The sequence below is a fragment of the Rattus norvegicus genome, chromosome 5 (assembly GCF_021556685.1).
Source record: "Rattus norvegicus strain SHRSP/BbbUtx chromosome 5, alternate assembly SHRSP_T2T, whole genome shotgun sequence".
Lineage (NCBI taxonomy): Eukaryota > Metazoa > Chordata > Mammalia > Rodentia > Muridae > Rattus > Rattus norvegicus.
The window spans coordinates 159,211,219-159,233,382 of record NC_141538.1 but is presented as its reverse complement, the minus strand read 5'-3'; the positions used below and the strand labels follow the sequence as shown (position 1 = coordinate 159,233,382).

The 22,164-nt window shown below is 52.9% G+C and overlaps 1 protein-coding gene across 1 annotated transcript in view; it reads right to left on the bottom strand.

Moving 5' to 3' along the window:
• Positions 1–21,859, bottom strand: part of Padi2 (peptidyl arginine deiminase 2) — a 41,992-nt gene extending 20,133 nt beyond the window's left edge. The window contains 6 exon segments of the mRNA NM_017226.2: positions 1,929–2,054; positions 2,605–2,722; positions 4,350–4,411; positions 11,045–11,117; positions 12,637–12,820; positions 21,708–21,859. Coding sequence (NP_058922.2) covers positions 1,929–2,054; positions 2,605–2,722; positions 4,350–4,411; positions 11,045–11,117; positions 12,637–12,820; positions 21,708–21,799 — 655 coding nt within the window. The 5' untranslated portion in view covers positions 21,800–21,859.
• Positions 21,860–22,164: the final 305 nt, after the last annotated feature.

Sequence of the window (22,164 nt, the reverse complement as noted above, 5' to 3'; positions counted from 1 at the left end):
TCAACCAGGAACCCTCTAGGTCAGGTTGGCCTGTGGGCGATTTCCTTAATTGGGATAACTGAGGTGTGTTCATGAGGGTGGCACCATTTGATGGGCTGGGCCCTGGACAGAACAAAGAGAGGAGAGAGCTGAGCTGCTGCTGGGACTTTCCTGCTGTGATGGCCAGTAACCTGGAACCAAGACATGGCACAAATGCCTTTTCTCAATTGTTTTTGCCAGAGTATTTATAATATGAGCAGCAACTAAGACCCATGGAGTCCATATCTAGAGAAAACTGATTATGGGGGCGGGGGGCAGTCCCCAACCCAGCAGCCACCCTCCTTTCGAGATGGTGGCCCAGCTAAGACATCCAGAGGACACTCTCCATCCAGTCACAGCGGGAGCTCTTTCTAGCCAGCTCAGAACCCATCTCGAATAGCAAGCAAAGGGGAGACTTGCGAACGGAGCCAGCCTTGAGTGTACTCCTGTCAGCAAAGCGAAGAAGTATCTAGAGCATGCAGGGATGTTGCTATTAGCCACAGGTCAATGCCAAGGCTGGGTCGAAGCCCAGACTGGGTCCCCCTGGTCCCCCTGGTCCCCCTCTGCTGCATGGCAACTCTGGTCTGGACCATGTAAACATTAGCTTCTCGGCTCCCTGGGGCAGCAGAGCCAGCCTGACTCGGGACATTCCAACCAGCCGTCAGAGCCCAGGGTGGAGCAGAGCGTCACAGGACTTCTGTTCATCGGTGTCCCAACTAAGTCACTCCCTGAGGTGAGGGCCTTGCAATGGCAACTGCCTGTTTCCAAAGGGTCTGTCAAGCAGGGGTCCAAGGGTGAAGCTCAAGGCTCTGGCCTCCAGACAGCAGACTTCACAATGCTTGACAAACTTCAACGGGCACTTTACAGAGGGACTCCTCACGTGGGTAGGTTTTAACAGTTCTGCCCAAGACCCTCTGGGGTCCACTTGCCTAGCACGTACCAGGCCTTCCTTGGTACCATAGTATGGGGCGTGATGGTAGTGTGTGGCTATAATCCCAGGCTCAGGAGGTGGCTGTAGGAGAGTCAGAAGGTGAAGGCCACCCTCCCTTCTCTACATACGGAGTTAGAGACCACAGGACCCAGTCTCAACAAACAAAAACAAAACCCCTGAGGTGACTCTCCACTGTACAAAGAACAAATTGCAAACCCAGAGGGTCTTGCTCTGGCCCTCTGTGCTTGACTGGCGGACTGCAACTCTCTCAGCACAGCCCACTAGCCTGGTCTTGCTGTTCCTCTGAAACACTGAAGCTGTCCCCTCTCCCGAGCTTGCTGTATGCTGTGCCCCAGTTTAGCTCCCCCCTCGACAGCTAGTCCTCAGCTCCTCGCCAGATCCTTCTCCTTATGTCCTTTGAGTCTCATCTCAAATGTCACTCCCCAGAGAGGCCTCTCTGGACCACCTAGCCAGCACAGACTCTGTGGGCTGACATTCTCTGGGACCCGATCTGTTCCATTTCTTCAGACAGGTCTTCCTCACTCAAGCTCCTCCAGGGCAGTGGGGGTGAGGGGGCTGTTGTGTTTACTGCATGGGGACCTGAGAGGCTCTATGGCATAAGCAGACTAGATAAATAGCTGCAAAGTAGAGAGTATGGTAGCACCCAGGACACCCTGTCACCACCAGGAGGGAGAAGGGCAGCTATGTCATCTCCAGGGACTTTTGAGAGTCAGAAACATCCAACACTATTTGAAGGAGGTGCTTATCTGGCCTCAGGTATTCTGAAGGACACAGGACCCTCACTTCCTCCCCTCGAGAGAAGTATGTAAACCGAGGTCATTGAACCTTCTCAGGGGGAGAGAGAGAGAAAGAGAGAGAGAGAGAGATCTGTAAGTCATTCTGTGGGTTCCATACCCTGGGGAAACTGTACCCAGAGAAAGGGCAGTGGCTGCAAAGTGGGGGTTGGGGGATCACTCACTCTCCACGTAGAACACGCCCACTTTGTCCGAGTCCGACATAGAAATGTAGAGGACTATTTCATACCCGGCGGTCAGGCGGTCAGGGCCTTTGGTCCTCAGGATCATCTGAGACATGTCCTGAAGGTCTGTGGGTGGATGAGGGAGATTAGGAAGAGGATCCTGTGGGAACTGGGCTCGACATTGCTTCTTTGAGGTCCCTCCCTCATGCAAGTACCAGAAGCCTAAGGGAAAGATGCTTAGCTCCAGCACCAGGGAGAACTGGTCAACCTTTCGGGAATTTCCTTTTTGCCAGTCTTTTTTTTTTTTTCTCTCTCTCTCTCTCTCTCATACGTAGACCAGGTTGGCTTGGAACTCAGATTTGCCTGACTTATTTGCAGCTTTTGGGAATCTGTTCTCTCTCTCTTCATCATGTGTGTCTCAGGAATTGAACTTGAATCCTCTGGCGTGTTGCCAAACCCCTTTCCCCTCTGAGCCATCTTGCTGGTCCTTCCAGGTTTCTACCTACCCATGCCTGTAAGAAGTGCGGTTGAACTGTATTTGCAGTCATTTATTCTGAGCACTGAAACTTTGAGTCATTATCTGCTCTAGGATCAAGTATACTCCTGCCTCACCCTCTGTCTTAGCCAGGACAGAACACCATGCTCCCACGGTCCCCCAGTATGGCCCTGTAGGCACCTTGTTTGCTGTAGACCTTTTCATCACTGCAGTCCTCCTTGGGCAACCAGGGTGTGTCTCGGTCACAGTTCACCAGCAGGATGGCCCCCTGGCCCTCAGGACCCCAGGTCCAGGATGCCTGCAATGGCAGAGACTCTGTCAATACCATCCCTGGATCCATCCCCGTGCAGCCTCTGTGGGACACAGAGGGACAGACACTGTAAGGAATACTTCCTACCCTCCCAGACGGCAGCTGGAAGGGTTGACTCCCAAATCCAGTTCCCCAAACGGACCCACATTCAAGAGCACAGAGAAACAGGAAGGCTGAATAGGACGTGCCAGCCTCAGCTCTGGTGTGAGATGACCGTGCCTGGCAGAGATGGTGGCAGGAACTGACATTCTAAGACAGGCTTGAGGTGACTGATTCCAGACACGCTCTGAGTGCTCCCAAGGGAGCCGGCACCTTGCTCTGCCTTCTATCCTGCAGCCACAGTGACCAGAGAAGCTTCCAACTGGATCACACCATTTTCCTGTTTGAAACCCTCACTGTTAACTCAGATGAAGCCTGGATTCTCTGATCTTCCCTGAGGCTGGTGAGACAGGAGGCTGGTGAGACCCATGGCCCCTGCATCTGGCCTTTTCCACCCACTCTCCTCTACCCACACTGTCCCTTCTTTACGTGTTCTTTCGGGAGCACGGAGCTCATACGATGGTGACAATGTAGTCAACCCACATCCTTCTTCCTTGAACTTTGGTCTCTCTAGGTTTTTGTTATTTTCTGGGCCTGACCTGATCCTAGAATCCAAGAGATTAGTTTGTTCTTGTTTTGACACAGGGTCTCACCATGTAGCAGAGGATGGCCTTGAACTCCTGATCTTCCTTCCTCTACCTCCTGACATCTGGGATTCCTGGTATGCATGACCACTACTAGCTAATATAAATGGTACTCAGAGGGTGGGCGAAGACATTGTGAGAACTTCGCTGGTCCAGGTAGGGAAATTCTTGCTAAGGGGCTGGATGACTTTGCCTTGATTCCTTAGCTCAGAGCCAAAACCAGGGAGCAGATGCAGGGTTTCCTTCATTGAAGGCAGGCCCTCTCTCAACGGAGCTCCATTCTCAGCCTCCTGAGGGTCTTGTGCAGGATTATCAAGACCTACAACCCGTTTTTAAGAGATTTCCCAATAAAGCGCCTTTTTAAAAAAATCCTCTTAAAGACAGGGTTTGCCAAGAACATCCACTCCTCTTGTCTCTACCTCCTGAGCACTGACAGGTAAGAGCCACCTCTCACATCCTCCTTTGAATTATTTATACTATTTATCTGGTTTCTCGAGACAGAGTCTCACTAGGTAGCCCTGGCTGGCCCAGAGTTCTCTCCTTAGACCAGGCTTTCTCCCCCATGAGTGCTGGGATTAAAGGTGTGTGCTAACACCACCCTCTATTACTTTAATTTTAAAAGAAGAGGCATGGGGTATATGTGTATGGCAAATGGCTTTCCTGGGGAGCATCAAGTCTTTCATGCGGCCCATGCTGGGGAAGCAAGATCCCACTGGGCCTGACTTGCCTATGGCCCATACCTGCTGCCGTGCTGTTTCTGCAGCCTGATTTCAGCCTCAGCCTCCTGCCCCAGGCCTGCCGTGGTAGCTGACCTCTCTGGTGGACAGCTCCAGCCAAATGTCCCATGCAGTCTTGTGATGCCCCGGAATTCCCCCCTCCCCACCCCCACCCTGTCAGAGTCAGGCTAGTGTCCACCCTCAAAGCCAGCTAACCTTCTTAGGATTATTCTTCTCCACTTCTCCGTCCCGGTCTGCGTCCACATCCAGTGAGATCTCTGCAGACAAGAGACAACCGTGAGTGGAAGAACCAGCCAGCCAGTTGTGGCTCAGTTGGAGGAACCCGGAGGGAAGCAGGAGGTTGTGGGGGGTGGCAGCTCCCCCATTCACTTGTTTGCTGGAAGTTGAGGACCTTGCTGAGGTCCTCATCTCTCAGGGACCCTCAGCAGATGCGAATAGCTTTGGAAGTGGGCGGGTTCCTGCAAACCCTGGTGGGGGTGGGAGGCTGATCTTCATGGTACAGGCATTGGGGACCCAGATCACATGCCCAAGGTCACAGGTGGTAGGCCAAACCAGGGGTCACGATATTTCTAATTCCCTCCTCTGGTCCGTTTCAGTGCATACACAGGCCTGTCTGTGTTTCCGTCTCTGCCTTTCTCTCTTTCCTCATTTTATTTTGGTTGAGAAAAATACACAAAAAAATTCACATCTCCAGCCCCTGTCCATCTACGGGAACCTGTGATGCCAGGTCCAGAGAGTTGATCCAGGGCAGGGTCCCTGTTGACCCTTTCTCTTGGGGAAGAGACCTTCAGCATCCTGGAACCTCTCACAGAAAGGCTATGTAGAGCCTGTGTGGTAGAGAGAAGGTTTAACATGAGATGGTCTTAGGTTGGAACTCTGGTTCTTCGTTCATGAGCTGTGTGACTCTGGATAGGTTCCACAACCTCTCTCGGCCCCTATTCCCTCATCTGCAGTGTGGGGTTCTGGTTATAGTTGTTCTAACTGCAAAAGCCGGCACAACTGACTTTCTGAGCTGTGTAACTCCATGTGTGGGCCTGTCCTATGTGTAGGGTGTTTAGTGGTGTTCTTGGCTACCACCTTCAAGATGCTAGCAATATTCCTCATACCTCAACTGTTGTCTAGCAGACTGGGGAGGTAAAACCACCCCGAGTTAGGGGATGGCAGGAGGAGGGTGAGGTTTTGCTGGGAAGGCACCAGCGTGCTCTGTCTCGTGTTAACTATGACTTCAACCACAGCAGAAGCAAGATCGGAAGGGATACATTCCAGTCAGACCATTTTGGGGGTACACTTCATCCCTGGGTGGGCAGGAGGAGGGTCCTGACACATCACAATGTGGTACAGAGTCCCATTCAGGTGTCTCCTTTGTCAACAGTTCAGTTCCCACTGGCCTGATTACAGCTTTTGTGGGTGGAGAAGGAGGTGAGAACATGAGGTGTGGGGAAGGGGCACCTTCCAGCATTCCACCCTCCCAGACCTGCCATGAACTTGGAGCCACGGGGCATCCCATGGTGATGGTTGTACAAAGCGTCCCACTGGAGTACCTGCTGCGACCCAACACGGGGTGAACGATCACACCCATTTCAGAAAAGAGGTTGGGGGAGCTGCTCAGTGGCTATCTCTGTGGATCGTGATGGAGCTGGGCTGGCAGAGGATTCCAGTGCAGAGGGGAGGCCCTCTAATCGCAGTGAGGGACAATGTTGACTTTGGCTCCCAGCTTCCTTTCCAGCCTGCCATGCCTCACTCCAGGAACACAGCTGCCCGCACTCTCCAGGGCTGTTCTCTCCCCACCAGCTCTGAGGAGGAGACCCACACTCCCACGCCCAGCAGGGAGGCGACAGACCCACAAATCCAAGTTCTCAGAGTGCAGGATGGTCCTCCTACAGAAGCCCTGGACTCCAGACATTGGCTCTGAGCTACTCCCCTCACTGAAGCAGCTGACCCCTGGCTGACACTGGCTGACATCATACCTGGACGGTGTCCAAAAGCCAACCAGCCTTTAAAGTCCCAGCAATTGCTTCCCTGAAGGTCACTGACCACATCTTCACATGGCAGGCCTGTGACTCCATTTATACTAAGGATCCTTATGAGGTGTCCTGTGTGTCTACCATGCAGTGGGTCACGGGACATGAAGAAGCACTTCCGGCCACACTGAAGGAATCTCTCTCTCCCTCTCCCCTCCCTCTTCCTCTCCCCCTCCCCCATCTCTCCCTTCCCCTCCCCCTCCTCCATCTTCCTACTTGTCTTTGTGTTTTGTTCGTTTTTTTCAGACAAGGTCTCTCTCACGATGTGGACCTGGCTGGCCTGACCTGAAATTTGATATGTAACCCAGGCTGGCCTCGAGCTCAGACCCATCTGCCGGGCAGGGATCAGAGGTGTGTGCACACCACACCCAGCTCTTTTTTCTTTCTTGAAATATAAATGTATGTTCTGTCTGAATGTATGTGTCTGCGCCCAGTGCCTGGGAAGGGCAAAGGCATTGGCTCCCCAGGATCTGGAGTTACAGCCGGTTGTGAGCCCAGCAGTGACCTCACTTCCTTAAAGCTGCACAGCAGGCTTCTTGCTGCTTCCTGATCTATTTCCTTCCTTCCTTCCTTCCTTCCTTCCTTCCTTCCTTCCTTCCTTTCTTCCTTCCTTCCTTCCTCCTCCCTTCCTTTCTTCCTCCTTTCTTTCTCTTCCTTCCTTTTCCTTCCTTCCTTCCTTCCTTCCTTCCTTCCTTCCTTCTTTCTTTTCTTTTTTTGAGACAGGGTTTCTCTGTGTAGCCTCAGCTGCCCTGGAACTCACTGTGTAGACCAGGCTATCCTCAAATTCACAGAGATCCACCTGCCTCTGGCTCCTGAGTGCTGGGATTAAAGTCATGCGCCGCCAGCACCCAGCCTGCGTCCTGATTTATTACTCTCAGAAGGACCTGCCACCTTCCCATTATGGTTTGCACCAGTCTCTCGGCCACCTCCGCTCCACTTCCCACAGTACTTCTCAGTTCTCTCAGGACCACTGTCCCCATGGTCAACACATCTGCATTGCCTTCTAGCCTCCCCGGCTACCAGCCGTCCCCTGGACCTTCTCCCGGGCTCTAATGGGACGTTGTCTACAGGCCAAGAAGGAGAAGCCGGGACAGCCCTTCTGAGCTCTGCCCTCCCCACAGAGAGGGGGGTCACACCTGTTTCACAGCTTCTGGGCTCCAGACATTTCCCAGAGGCTCTGAGTCCTGCCTCAGCTACCCAGAATAGCCCCAAGGTGTCAGGTGGCGCCTGGTGCCGGGGTGTGGGGTAGATTCATGGGAAATGTCACTAGGATTGAGTTTGAGGCCATTGCCCTGTGAACCTAGACACAGAAGCTGTGGCTGCATTTAGGCCAGCCGCCAACCCTGCGGACTGCGACTATGCTGGCCTGGTCTTCTGACCTGTCCAGGGAGCTTGGGATGCAGTGTGAGGAAGTGCTCTGAGGACCGGGAGAAGAACGCCACCCTCCTGTGGATGCTGAAAGCCCCAGCTCTTGGTCTGGGGGAAGCTCGGGGCCTGTGGAACATTTACCCAAGGCACAAAGGGAGAAAGGCACTGAGGCGCCAGTCTATGCCCTTCTCCCTCTGCCAGGACTTCAGCAAGAAGGGTGACTGTTCCCTCCCACCCTTCTCTCCCTCACCTCACTTTCCTCAGTAAAGTCTATTGCTGGGGAAAAGTAGAGCCCAGAGAGGGTGGTCTGCTTGTCAGGGTCACACAGCAGGATCAGACACAGAGATTTGGCCGGGGGCTCCTTGGTTTGTAAACTTTATTTCAGGATGAAGTCCCTCCAGGCAGGGAGTAAAGGGCAGGGAGACGAGGCCTCTGCTCAGCACCTGCTGTGCCTTGGCACAGGCCCTTTGCACACCTCACTCTCCTGAGTCCTTAGAGGCACCATGCTAGAACAGAACCCCCCTTTTTCAGACAGAGAAACTGAGGCTGGGGATGACGGAATTGGTGTAAGTTGGTATGATCACCATGAGGTGAGCAGAGGAGGCCAAGCCATGGCTAATTTCTACCTCTGCTGAGGCCCATCAACGCGGGCTTAGACAGTCTAGTGAGGTGCACTCAGAAGTGCTTCTGTGGGGCCAGGCCTAGCATCTAGGATGGTCAGGGCGTCCCTGCCCCTGAGGTGCCTCAGATCCCTCAGAGTGGAGATGCCAGACGGAGGAGTTGGTCAGGTGGGACATAGACCACAGACAGTCACGTTCCTGCTAGTGGAACAGAAACCAGACATGACTGAGTGGATTTCAATCAGCCTGGCTGTTACAGTGTAAATGGCTCTGCCTTCCTTCTGAGAGGGAGCCCTGCCTGGGGAAGCCTCCACCACGGAGCTCTCTTCTTAGCCCAGAAAGGCGCTGGCAGTCAGTCTCCTGCCTTAGCTTCCGAGCAGCTGGAATGACAGGTACCTGTCTCCAGCCTGCTTCCCTTTCTGCTTAAAAAAAAAAGATTTATTTATTTTTATTTTCTGTGCATGCATATGCAGGTGTTTTGCCTGTGTGTCTATCTCTATGAGGATGTCAGATCACTTGGGGCCGACTACACACAGTTGCGGGCTGCCATGTGGGTGCTTGAACTGAACCTTGGTTCTCTGGACGAGCAGTCAGTAAACTTAACCACTGAGCAATCCCTCCAGCAAACATTATTCATTTATATATATTTTAGATAGGAGCTTATGTAGCCCAGGCTGGCCTTGAATTTGCTATGAAACGAAGGCTGTCCTTAAAATCCTGGTCCTGCCTGTCACTCAAGTTCTGGAATTACTAATGTGCTTCCACAACCAGCCCTTCATGCTATATACATACACACACACATATACATACATACACATACATATTCACATACACACATATACATACATACACATACATATTCACATACATACATACACATACATACACATGTATACATATACATACATACATACAAACACACATATATACACACATACACACATATACATACACATATGTGCATGCAGACATATGTGTAGTGGGGCATGTGTGGAGAGGTTAGAGCACTACTTTTGGGAGCTTGTTCTCTCCTTCCATCTTGAGTCCTAGGGAGTAAACTCAGGTCGTCAGGATTTATCTGCTGAGCCATCTCGAACACTCCCTTGCCTGCTTTTTATTGTCAAAATGACGGTGCTGGCTGAAGACTGACTGTTTTATTAATGTTGGTTTTTCCCTCTCGTAGAGATAAGTTTCCTTTTTATTGTCCTTGGGAGAGCCATGGACACCTGGACCTCATGGCAGTTAAGTAGCCATGAGGACTGAAAACAGAACACTCTTGGGATAGCGATGATCCTGTGGAGGCTTTTTTGCCTCTGGTGGTCAGATGTCACCAGGATCACACCTGAGCTCCCTCTGAGTCTTGAGCTCAGTCTCAGGTCTCAGGTGGGGGACAAGCTTGATTAACTCCTCCTCTGATCAGCTCCCTGCCCGTGTCTCCTCTGTGCACATCCTGAGGCCACGGGTCACCTCTGACAGGTCTCCGGCTGCCCCCCACCCCCCGCCTTTGTCCTCAGGTATCCCTGGCTCTGTGGGATTGGGTTTCCTGGAGGTGGTCATCTGAGACAGGTGGGGGCTGTGTGTTTGCAATGTCACTCAGTCACATGCCAGCTGGGGAGTCAGGCTACAACTCTCACCATCCACCTCCCTGTCACCCTCACTCCTGGGCTAAGAAGCTCCCCGTACAGAGGGAAGGACAAGGTGACAGCATCCAGGACCGGGAGAGAGCACTGCCACTAAGAGTCCTCCAGCCTCTGAAGAGCCACAGGAGACTGAAGAGAAGGGGGATCTCATAGAGAAGTTTTAAAGGAAATTTCACAACTCTTAGAAAATGAGATAACTGGTGTCACTTGGTTCCCTAGCGATCATTTCTAGGTGCAACCCAGGCGACTTTGTTTTGCCTTTTTCTTTCTTTCTTTCTTTCTCTCTTTTTTCTTTCTTTCTTTCTTTCTTCTTTTTTCTTTTTTCTTTTTTTTTGGGGGGGCTGAGGACCGAACCCAGGGCCTTTTCTGAGCCTCAGTTTTTCCATCTGCTTAATGGGTATAGTTTTTAGCAATTCTCCTTACAGCAGCTGAAAGGATAGACTGATGTCTTGGTGGGAAGATATCAAAGTCTGGAGCATGGTAGACAGTGGGTGCTCAGTATATGTTTTGTGTTTATCTGCCTCCTTCCATCTCCTTTTCCTCAAAGCACCCAGACTAGTCCTCTATAGCAGTGAGTCAGTGGACAGTGTTCCAGTGGTGGCTCCCACCACTGTCAATGTTTAACCACAACTGGATGACATAACAAGCCTCTGGATTCCATCTAGCTTGAAAGCATCAGTAAAGATGAAATCTTAGGCTCAGCAGGGACTGAATGTTCAGAAAGGTCACTCCCTGGGCCCTGCTCAGCCCACGGTGTCCTTCACACCCAGGGCAGGGCCCTGCAGGGGAAGAACTGAAGGAATTGTTTCCAGTTTGGAACTCAACCTGCTACACTGTTGCTGTGTGACTGTAAATGAGTTTCCTAACCTCTGTTCCCAGGCTGGGTGCCCACGAGGATTGTCAGGGACAGTGGCAGTGGTGCCTCTGTGAGTGTGAGTGTGTGTGTGTGTGTGTGTGTGTGTGTGTGTGTGTGTGCGCGCGCGCGTGTGCGCGCTTTGGGCTTTGGGCTTTGGGCTTTTCTCTTTCTCTCTGCAGCCCACAGAGCCTGTGAAGGGAGCCCCACATCACATCTCCTCTGCAGGAGTTCCCCCGTCCCTGAAGTCTCAGGGTACACATGCTCTGCTCTGAAGCTCGCATTGCTTGGAAGCAGCTCCAGGAACCGGTCTGTCACACTGAAATTGCCCTGAGTACTTTTCCAGCTCCCCCAAAGTTAAGACACCAAGACCCCAGCACCAACTCACCAATGGCAGTGAGGAAGAGCCCAGCCTGGTCAATAGGGGAACTGCCATCCTCTTCATAGTAGTTGACGGTGACCTTGGTGACAGGCACACATGGGGACAAAAGAGAAGAGCAGAAGTCAGAGGTTACAGTGAAAAAGGAAACAGACAGAAGACCAGGAAGAAATAACCACCTACCTCCCAGCCCATCCTCTCCAGATGCAGGGACCCCTCCTCCAGGAAGCACCCCTGGGTTGTTAAAATGCTCTCACAGATATTCAATCCAACCAGAGAAGGGGCTCCTCTCCCCTACCTGACCTGTGCCCTGGCACATCTCCTGCCTTCCTGGGCTCACGCCCACTATGCTGTGTGCCTAGCACCAGCCGAGCCCCAGAGACTTGTTCCTCTGCATGGTGCCAGGTGCCAAGGCTGCAAATGGCCTCGAGTAATAAATACTCTTGAGAGCCCAGAGTGGGGATCATCTGGCCTTAGCTGCATCATCTGGGCCAAACATCTTACTCCTGACTGCTCAGCACCCCACTTTACAGACAGCAAAGCCTGAGGCCCTATGGATATCATCTCTAAACATTCTATGGGTCTGGAAAAGTACTTCTGTGGTTGTTGTTGTAAGAACATCAGAGCTTGCTATTTATCCCAGGCTAGCTTCAACACAGTGATGCTCCTGCCTCTGCCTCTTAAGTGCTGCGATTGCAAGTGTGTACCCCAAGTCCTGGCCTCTTTGCACGTGCGCATTTCAAAAACTTTCACCACATAGCTCAGGCTAGTCTGGTACTAATGAGGCTGGTCTCAAACTTGCAGCAATCCTCCTGCCTCTGCTTACACTTCCTTCAGCTCTCTGAGTCTTCCTTCCTCCCTCTCACCCCCATTTCTGTTTCCTTCCTTCTTTCTGTCCTAGGTATTGACCTCAGGGCTTTGCATAGGCTAGACACAAAACTACTGAGCTCTGTCACTCACACTAGTTTTCCCTTAAAACTTTATTTTATGTGTATGGGACTTTGCCTGTATATACCACATGCATGCCTGGTAGCTTTGGAGGTCAGAAGAGGGTGTCAGATCCCCAGGAACTGGAGTTACAGAGTGGTGTGAGCCACCATGTGGTTGCTGGGAATTGAACTCAGGACCTCTGGAAGAGCAGCCAGTGCTCTTAACCACTGAGCCATCTCTCTAACCCCAAGTTTTCACTTTTTTTTTTTGGTTCTATTTTTCGGAGCTGGGGACCGAACCCAGGGCCTTGTGCTTCCTAGGCAAGCGCTCTACCACTGAGCTAAATCCCCAACCCCAAGTTTTCACTTTTTGAGGCAGGATCTCATATGTCCCATGCTGGCCACAGCAGGCCTTGAACTCTTGATCCTCTTGCCTCTGCCTCTTAAATGTTGGGGTTACAGGTGTCTGGCCAACCAGCTTCCCACGTCTCCCACCTCCACCCCCCGCTATGCCCACACCCCCTAACTCTGCCCACATAGCTGCTAGGGACCGGAAGGTACTATATGGCTCCCATTGTTTCTATGGCTCAGGCTAGTGTGCTCCCACACAATGAGATGCCAGCCTGGCTTTGGACTCCTCAGTCCTGGATAATGTCTTCCCAGCCATGGTACCTTGTCGCTGCTGGCCTCGGTGCTGGCCTGGGCCATGCTGAGTCGCAGTGTGGTGCTGGGTGACAGGGCCCAACGCTGCTTGCCGTTGGTGACTACCTCCTCTGCCTCTCCATCGCGCACGACCTCTACTTTCACACCCTCCGAGTGCTTCAGGCTGAAGGTTTTGGCCCCAGCAGGCGCTGCACTGTAGGAAGAACAGACAGAGGGTCAGACAGAGCCTGGGCTAGGTGGGACAAGGGTGTCAGTAAGAGAGTTCCAGAGGGGTAGGCTTCCCAGGCTGTGTGGTCTGGAGGACCCAGGCAGACCCAGCTGTCCTGCCATGACCAGCTAGCTGGTGGCAGGAGATTATGAAAGATACAGAGTCCTGGGCTAATTTTGTACCTGCTGAGCTGGAATCCAACTCTCTGTCTATCTGTCTGTCTGTCAGTCTGTCTCTGTGCCTCTGTCTCTCCTCTCTCTGTGTTTGTCTGTGCCTCTGTCTTCTCTCTGTCTGGGTCTCTCTATGTGTCTCTGTCTGTCTCTCCTCTCTGTTTTTGTCTGTCTGTCTGTCTGTCTCTCTCTGTGCGTGTATGTGTGTGTGTGTGTGTGTGTGTGTGTGTGTGTGAGAGAGAGAGAGAGAGAGAGAGAGAGAGAGAGAGAGAGAGAGAGAGACGTTCCCTCTCTCTGCTGTGTTACAGATTGAACCCACACAAGCTAGGTAAGGTCTCTGCCTCCAGCCTTAGGACCAGAACATTTTTTTTTTCTTGTTAGACAGGATATTTTTACATCACTAGGACTGGCCCTCCAACCTTAGTCTCCCCAGTGCTGGGATTTTTAGGCATGTAGTGTCACACTTGACTTAGGGCTCTCATCCATCCATCCATCCATCCATCCATCCATCCATCCATCCATTCCTGAGATATGGTCTCTTGTAGCTCAGGCTGGCCTCGAACTTGCTCTGTAGCTGAAAATGAACAAGAAGCTTAAGCTTGTGACTCTCAAATGTAGCAGCAGCCGCCTCTGTGACAGCTTAGGTGCTTTGTCCAAACAGAGACTGCTGGGTCCTAAGAACATTCTAGAAACTATGAGGGCCACAGTTTGAGGAACACTGACATCATCTTCTGCAGTGTGGTCTTGTTGTTTTAGTCCTGGGGTGGGCTGTGGCGGTGGCTGGGAGTCTGCAGAGGCTGCCCAGCCATGCATTCTGTTTGTTTTGTTTTTGAGACAAGGTTTTTCTTAGCCCCAACTGTCCTGAAACTCACTCTGTAGACCAGGCTTCCTGGCCCCGCCTCCCAAGTGCTGCTGAATTCGTGAGCTACCACCGCCTGCCTAGCAACCCATTCTTGTTCATTTGGCTAAACCCAGGCGGAGGGTGCTAGAGCCCCACCCTCCTTGAAACAAGATCGCTTCATCTGGCTTTTGCATCAAGTTTCCATAGGCGGTTTTTCTGAGATAATCGTGCTTTCCAAACCACACCAAATGCATGACCCCCAGGACCGCATGCGTCCCTGTGCCCGCCTCCATCCCTCTGGTCCAGTAAGAAACCGGAGGAGCATCTCGTAGGTTAACACCACATCAGAGCTCCTGGGCCCCAGGCCTCCCACATCCCTGCACCAGCCTTGCTTGAGGCTGAGCAAACAGCTATTCTTGGAGCCCTGGCAGAAGCCACAAAGGCGCCATTGTCCCATGTGGATCCTGTTGGCTGCCTCCTCCCCCGGGGAAGATCCTGTTAGAATCCCCTGCAGAAACCCGAGAGCCTGGGGCTAAAGATGGCTTGGGGTCCCTAGAGGCTGTGGGACAGTATTGAGGGAGGGAAAGGAATGGGGTGGGGTGCCTATGACCCCTGGCTTACTGGAGAGAGTCAGACAGAGAGCATGCTTGGGACAGGAGGCTGGTCCTGAGACCCATGTCTGCACTGTGTCCCAGCACCTAGGAGTGACAGTAAATGAATGCTTCCTGATTAGCCTTCCAAGCTGGTATCAGAGAATTTTATACATGTATTAAATGTGTGTGTGTGTGTGTGTGTGTGTGTGTGTGCGCGCGCGCGCGTGCATGCGCGCACGTGCGTACACATGCAGACCAAAGGTTAGTGCTGATTCCTGTATTGATTTACGCCTTAGTTTTTGAAACAGGGTCTCTCGCTGAACCTCTGGCTAACCGGTTTGGCTAGGAGGGTGAGCCCCTGGAACCCACTTATCTCTGTCCCCCGGTGCCACGGTTACAGACCTATGCTGCTGTGCCCGGCTTTTATGTGGGCTCTGGGGATCTGAACTCAGGTCCTTGTGCTTGCGCACGAGCACTTCCAGCCCCTCACTGTGCACTGTAGTTCCTGACACCCGGAATGCGGTTCCCCCAAATCTCTGCCCGCCAAACGCCCGCCTCTCTGCGAAGGGATTTGTGCCTGTGTTCCACTGCAGGCTGCATCTTCTTCCTCATATCCTTTCAGCTCTGGGCTGTTCCAGGCACAGTCAGCAAAAACGTTTGACAGAGATGGGACTGGAGGAGGAGGGTTCAGTCACACCGTCTTTTATTCACTCAACACACAGTCTAGAGCAGAGTTCTGGGTGTTGAGGAAAGACTGACTAAGAAGATAACCCATCTCTTGGCCCACAGGGCTTATCTTCTAGTGAAAGAGGAAGACTTTTATGGATTATGCCATCAACTGCGATGACTGCAATAGAGATGTGAATTGCCAGGCTGGGGGGTCATAGGTCAGTAGCAGTATGCTTGGGTAACACTAACCTTGCGTGAAGGTTCTGGAAATATGGAGTACATGATGTCAGGGGCTCTCAGACAGATTCGCTGAGGAAGCAACATTTGAGCTAAGAGTCTAAACTTTACTCAGAATTTGTTAAGGCCGTGGACCTGGGAACCCCAGCATCAGCTACAGAGCGGTACACTTCTGTCTCAGGGAGGTTTCTTACGAGCTCTAAGCCACCCTGATGCTATGGGACCAGGAGGCCTGATATGGAGAAATGGGAGGAAGGTGAGTGTGGCTGGATCTGTGAACATGTGTGTGTGTACACACGTGTGTGAGCTTGCACACACGCATAGAGGAGGAGGGGGTGGTCGTGGTGAGGGAGAGAAGTCCTAGATATGGTGGAGCTAGCCTTTCTCCTGAGGGAGGGAAGTCACCAAGGGCTTGCAAGCAAGGAGGGAATTTAGAAGAAAAATAATGGAAGTGTGTGTGTGTGTGTGTGTGTGTGTGTGTGTGTGTGTGTGTGTGCTCAAGCACACGCACCCGTGTGCTTGTGTGTGTGTGTGTTGGCTTGTAAGTGAGTCTGTCAATTGTGGCTGCCATGAGGGATGGTGGTGGCTAAGGGCTGAACGGTGACCATGGAAATGGAGAGATATGGCTAAGCAGACGTATGCCCAGCTTCTCAAATGCTGTGTGGCCTCTGGGGAGTCACCCAACCTGTCTGATGTTGTCTCAGACAGTGGGAGAAGGTGTCAGGCACAGCGTGGCGGGGCTGAGGAGGCCCACACAGCTCCACGCTCAAGGGTGTGATGCGCCTGTTCTTTGCTGGCCTCTGGCTCTCCGTGTGTCTGTTTGGCTTGGCCCTCATTAACACCAGCTGGGGTTCATCCTTGGAGTGACCCCAGCTCCTGGCAGCTGGGGTGTGACATCCTGCCCCCAGGGACTTTGGAGGAATTGGAAGGGGGGGTTGTGGGTGCCAGTCTGGTAAGCACCCTCAGGGACAGAGGTGAGGGGAGGGAGGGAGAGAGATCTCAGCCCAGGCCTCATGCTCGATGTTCACTATTGGGTGGCCGGAGTCCTGAGGGCTGGCACTGGCTGGGCAGGGTTGGTCGAGGCAAACCTTGGCATGTGTGTATAGCTGACCTCCGTCTCTACCTGGTTGCCCCAGGAACCTCCATTACAGGGTGCTGGTGCTCTCCTCAGGAAGAAATAGTCTGATCTCTGGTGATTCCCTTTCTCAGACACCTTCCCGGACCCCTCCTACCTACAGAACAAGATCCAGCCCCTGAGCAAAACCCCCAAAGGGCCATATCTTGCTCTCTGGTCTACAGCTTTACATTCCAGAACACTTCCAGACCCCTTCACGGTCTCCATGGACCCCACCTTCCTGCCAGGTAGGTTTGTTTGCTCCTATGGGACTCATCTCTTGTGTGCTGAACCCTTGCCTGTCTTATAAAACCCAGCACAGCTGCCTCTTCTTTCAGGAAGTCCTCCCTGATCCCATCAGCCAGATCACCTTACTCTTACGGTTAGCCAGCGCCCCAAATACTGACAGGTGTTCAAAACATCCCTCCCACGAGTCTCACGAACACTTTGAGGGCAGTAACTGCGGTTCATCGTGATGGGTGATACTGTAATCAACCCAGTCCGATCCACAACAACGACTACAGAGAATTTACCCCTGCAAGCCACAGGCTCTCAATCCATACTTTACGCAACCCTACAAAGCCTACCTGATCCATCTCACTTCACAGACAAACACACTGAGATCCACATAGAATCTGCCCTTACTTCAAAGAGGTCTCAGGACCCTCATAGCAGAGGGCATGAGTGAACTGTGTGAGCCCTAGGCTTGGGAGAGCCTAAAGGTTGAGGTCCTCACTATGGTCCTCTAGGTAAGGACCCAGAGACAATCAATCAAGTAGGGCTTGATCAAGAGGTTCATGGGGATCTCAAGATTCCACCAACATCCCGCTTGTTTGTAAATAAGAGTCTGGGGCTCAGAGGGGACAGTCAACAGTGGCTTCCTGTCCTGGACTCTTAGGTGAATGACTGGGATGAACAGGCTTAGGCCTGTCAGACCTTTGGGCTCAGGGTCCAGCATGGCTATGCCTGGGAGGAGAGGAGAGGTCACTTCTAAACATTGGTGTTTTGTGGTATGAGCTCCTGGGACTACACTATCTTCCTGAATAGGGGACCTCTGCTCAGCCAGGAAGAGCCTCACAGACCCTACTAAGTGAAGGAACTGTGAGCTTGGCACACTGGGTGCCAGGCCCTTCCTCAGCCCTCCCACTCCTGGGCACCAGCCTGAAACCTGAATCCTAAATAGCTTCTGGCAGCGCCTCCTGTCCCAGGCCCAGGGCTCTGGGTGTTGTTCTAATTTATGGGGCCACGGGACCTGGCCTGGTGTTTTCCTTCGTCACTCTCTCGGCAGCAAGCATCGCTGCTCTGCCAAGCTCTGCCACATACCCTTGACCTTCCGTGGACCCATCCAACAGGGCCTGTCTATTGAGGTTGAAGGTGGCAAGCTCAGCGCCATGCTAGGCAGTCTGTAACCATCAATGGCGGCTCTCACACGCTCGCCCCACAGCCCGCGAGGATTCTGTAAGGGGCAGAGCAGGGAGGCACCATTTCCAAAACAGGAGCCTCAGGAAGACAGGTTGGGAGAGCAGTCGATATCTTGGGTTCTACTCCTCTATCCCTCCTCAGCCTCGTGTGGTCTGACTTTAGGTCCCTCAAGGATGAAAGGCATGAAGAATAGCGCCTTTCTCAAGGAGGCGGTATGAGGGCGGGGTGTATGCAAATTATCGCGTGCATACGAAATGAGCATGTAAATGTTGGGAAGGCTGCTGGGTGTTTAAATGTTAGGGAGCGATTTTAATAATGGCATGCACTCTCTCTCACGAGTGTGCGTGTGCGTGTGCGTGTGCATGTGCGTGTGTGTGTGTGTGTGTGTGTGTACATGTGTACGCAGATGCATGTGCTTGTCTGTGCACACTCACAGAGGCCAGAGTACATTCTCTATCACTTTCTACCTTAGCCCCCGGCCCCCCTTTTTATCAGACAGTTTCACTATGCAGCCCTGGCTGACTTGGAACTTACTATGTAGACCAGGCTACCCTGGAACGCACAGAGATCCACCTGCCTCTGCCATCCAAGTGCTGGGATCAAAGACAAGAGTTCTGCCTCATTTTGTTGAGTCAGTGTCTCTCACTGACCTTGGAGCTAGGCTGCTCCTGCTTCCTGCCTCTGCTCCCTCAGCACCGGCCTTAGTGGTTTTCTGTGGATGCTGGCACTGGAACTGAGGTCCCAGCCACTGAGCCATCTCTCCAGCCTGATAATAAGATCTTTAAAAGCCCAAACAAAGCAAAGCAAAAACATAAATTGTCTACTGCACCATCAGCTTCTAAGTCCCTCAAAGCAGCCTCACTCAGAGACTGCTCTCTCTCCACATGCGACAATGGTGGGGATCGGCGTTGGCTGACAGGCCTCAAGGTCTGGAAGGAAAAGGTTCATCTTCACCATCAGACTTTGACAGCGAAGCGAGCTTACTCATTCACCTTTGTGACTTGATGGAGAAATGAGGGGTCCCCATTCTCCTTCCCACATGACTGGGTGCACTGCACATGAGTCTTGCTCTGTGGTTTCTATTCAGAGGCCCTGGGATGACGTTTTTTGGTTGTCATATCGTGTGGGAGAGAGGCTGCTACTGACAGTGTGTAAGCTGAGGCAGGAGAACCACTCATTACACTACATTATACAGAACAGTCCCTTCAGCAAAGAATCACACAAAAAGATATTGGGTTTCTGATCCAGACACGTGCTGTCCAGGACAGTGGCTGTCAGCATAGGTGACTGTGGGACCCCTGCAAAGCAACCAGCAGCTCACCCCAGAAGAACTTTAAGGGTCACAAAGTGTCCTCAAGGAACAGCTGCCAGCCTTCTCACGAACTATCCTCCATGATCACATAAATTCCAGAGGAAGATGTTGGGGGTTCTGTGCTGATACTCTCTGCCAGGGACTCTCTCGTCCTACAACCGAGCTGGTAACAGGAAGTCCCCAGTGACCTTCTTGACTCTGTCCCGCCCCAGAGCACAGGAGCACACAGCCACACCTAGCTTTTTCCATGAGACCTGGGGAGTCAAAATGAGCTCTTCGTGCTTACAAAGCAACCCATTTACCCTCAGAGTCATTTCTCCAGCTCTAACTTTTCTTTTGGTTGTTTTGACGCAGGGTCTTACTGGGTAGTCCTGTCTGGCCTGGAAGTTGCCACATAGACCAGGCTGGCCTCAAACTCATGGGGATCCATCCTTGCCTCTGCCACTCAAATGCTGGGTTCAAAGCATGCACCACCACACTCAGCTCCCAGTACTGGCTAAAATAAATAACCTTTATTAGTGTTTCTTAGAGGTGGGGTGGGAGACAAGGTCTCTCTGTGTAGCCTTGGCTGTCCTGGAACTCACTACGTAGACCAGACTAGCCTTGAACATACAGTGATCCTCCTGCCTCCACTTCCCATCCAGTGCTGGGATTATGGGACATCCTTTCTCCTTTTTGAGGTACGCATGCATGTGTTGGGGTAGATTGAGACAGGGTCATGCCGTGTAGACCAAGCTGTGCTGGAACTCACTATGTAGCCTAAACGAGCCTTAGGCTTGTGGTCCTCTGGCCTCAGCTTCTGGTGTGTAGGGATCTGGGTGTAGGGATACAGGTGTGTACTGCCAACCCTGGTTTACGTATTTTCAAAGGTAGATGACTACAACATTTACAACGACAACTGTGGCTTGCATTCAGCTTCCTGTGGGCAGGTTATGGCCCAGGCTGTGCTGACTCTGGGTGTTGGGGAACTCTCAGTACTGTGAACTGTGAGTCCTGGCTGAGGCTGTTGCCATACGGAACAACAAGAGTGGACACCTCCCCGCTTGCCCTCCACCAGGCTGGGCCTCTCTCTGCTAAGGTGGAGCAAGGACAAGGACTTAAGCTCAGACCCCCTTTGTTCCTTAGCTCCCAGCAGAGGCAGCATGTCAGTCTTTCAGACAGTTCCCACGGTCCCCCGGCAGGCAAGCAGACAGGCATGGTGACAGCTGTGGCTTAGGGACCTGAGCACCCTGGATCCTGGCTTACCCCTTGGCAGCACCCAATTCAGAGCTGGGAGGGGGGGAGATGGGCACTCTCCCAGGCTACTGGTGCCCAGACCATACTCCACGGCTATGTTACAGACCCTAGGGCCCATCCAGTCCTGCTTTGGGGTCTATATGAAGGACCACTGAAATCCAGGCCCAGGTGAAGTGGAGGCCAGGGCTGAGGCCTAAGGGCTATAGGAGCAGAGAGGGGTCCCATCTCAGGCTTGCTGGGACCAGCAGGGCCAGGGCCTCCTGTAGAAGTGGCTGTGCCATTGGGAAGGAGCTGGAAAGTGGGCAGGGAGAGCATGAGAGATGCTCAGGTGGGCTTTGGAAGGCTAGGGAGAGTCAGGTGCCTTAGAGTCAGAATGATTTCGGAACAAAATAGATAAGAGGTTGTACGGACCCAGGTCATCAGCACAGGGTCTCACCTAAAATCCCCCATGCCCCTCCCACCAGCACGAAGCCCCCCACCCCACCCCCAAGGGAGAACACTTAGAGTGCTCGGAGCGGAGAGCCGTCTCAGTGTGGCTTCTCAGACTGCTCACACCATTCCTTCCCCCCAGCACCTTGCTGAGGTCCCACACTACACCCTACCCGTTTCCTTGGGGGTGGGACACAGCACCATTCCTTCTCCCTGCTGTCTCAGCTACCCTAACCCACATCGAGCGTGTGGACAGAGAAGATGGGGAGGAACAGATCCTGGCTCCCGGGACCACAGTGGGTGGAAAGTGACCCCTCTCTGATCTCAGGATGAAGTCAGGAAAGGCATTTGGGGACACAGCTCACAGCCAGTGCCTGGGGACAGGCAATCACCAGCAACCCCCTGGAGGGTGAAATCGGATAAGTACCAGGCCAGATTCCACGTGGGCAGCTCCCCCTTTGGGCGAGCCAGTCCCTAGAACATCCCAGAGTGTTTCTGCTTGCAGGGCATAGGAAGTCCACTGGTGGAGGAGAGTGGGCTAGGGTAAAAGGCGAGCCAAGAAGGGGTGGGGGTAGTGAAAGGGGCGTGTTACAGAGAGCCTATGTGTGCTGAGGTCACCCAGGAGAAGGGCTGGAGAGACCAGGCATGGGAAGGCTAGGTTTAGGGAGCAATCTCAGAGAAGGGGCTGTGACTGGGTGTCTTAGAGGGGTCTCATTGCATGGAATTGGATACTGGCCTCTGGATTCTCGAGGATCTCGAATTGAGGGACAACCGGGATACCTGAGCCAGGTCCAGGGACCCAGGGCTTGGGAAGAGTAGGTGAGAGGGTGACTCGCTGTCTCGGCTCACCTGTAGACATCGGTCCAGAGCTGCGTGCCCAGCACGTACACCGCCTCCACGCGGCTCCCGTATTGCAGCCGTACGGTCCGCTCCCGCAGCATCTTTCCCCGCAGAGGCGGCTGCAGTCCGCGCTGCTCCCGGGAATGAGCACCTGCTACAGGTGAGCCCTCCGCTGCGCCTGCGCCCGCCGCTGAGCAGCCGGCGGCCTTAAGCTGCAGCCGAGGGGCGGGGCGTGGGCGTGGCTGTCCGCCGGACGCTTCTTGGAGTGGACCTGCGAGCCCGTCCGTCTAGCCTGGCTCCGCCCTCCAAGCGCCTCTGCCCGCAAGTTGTCAATTCCTGCTTTCCATGTTTGGCTTGTTCATTCTTTTGTTCAATAAATTCCCCTTTCTGGACTCCCCCTCCCCTCCAGCTCGGAGGGGCAGAAAATGGGAGCAGGAGTAGGCGAAGGGACAGGGCAGGAGTGAGT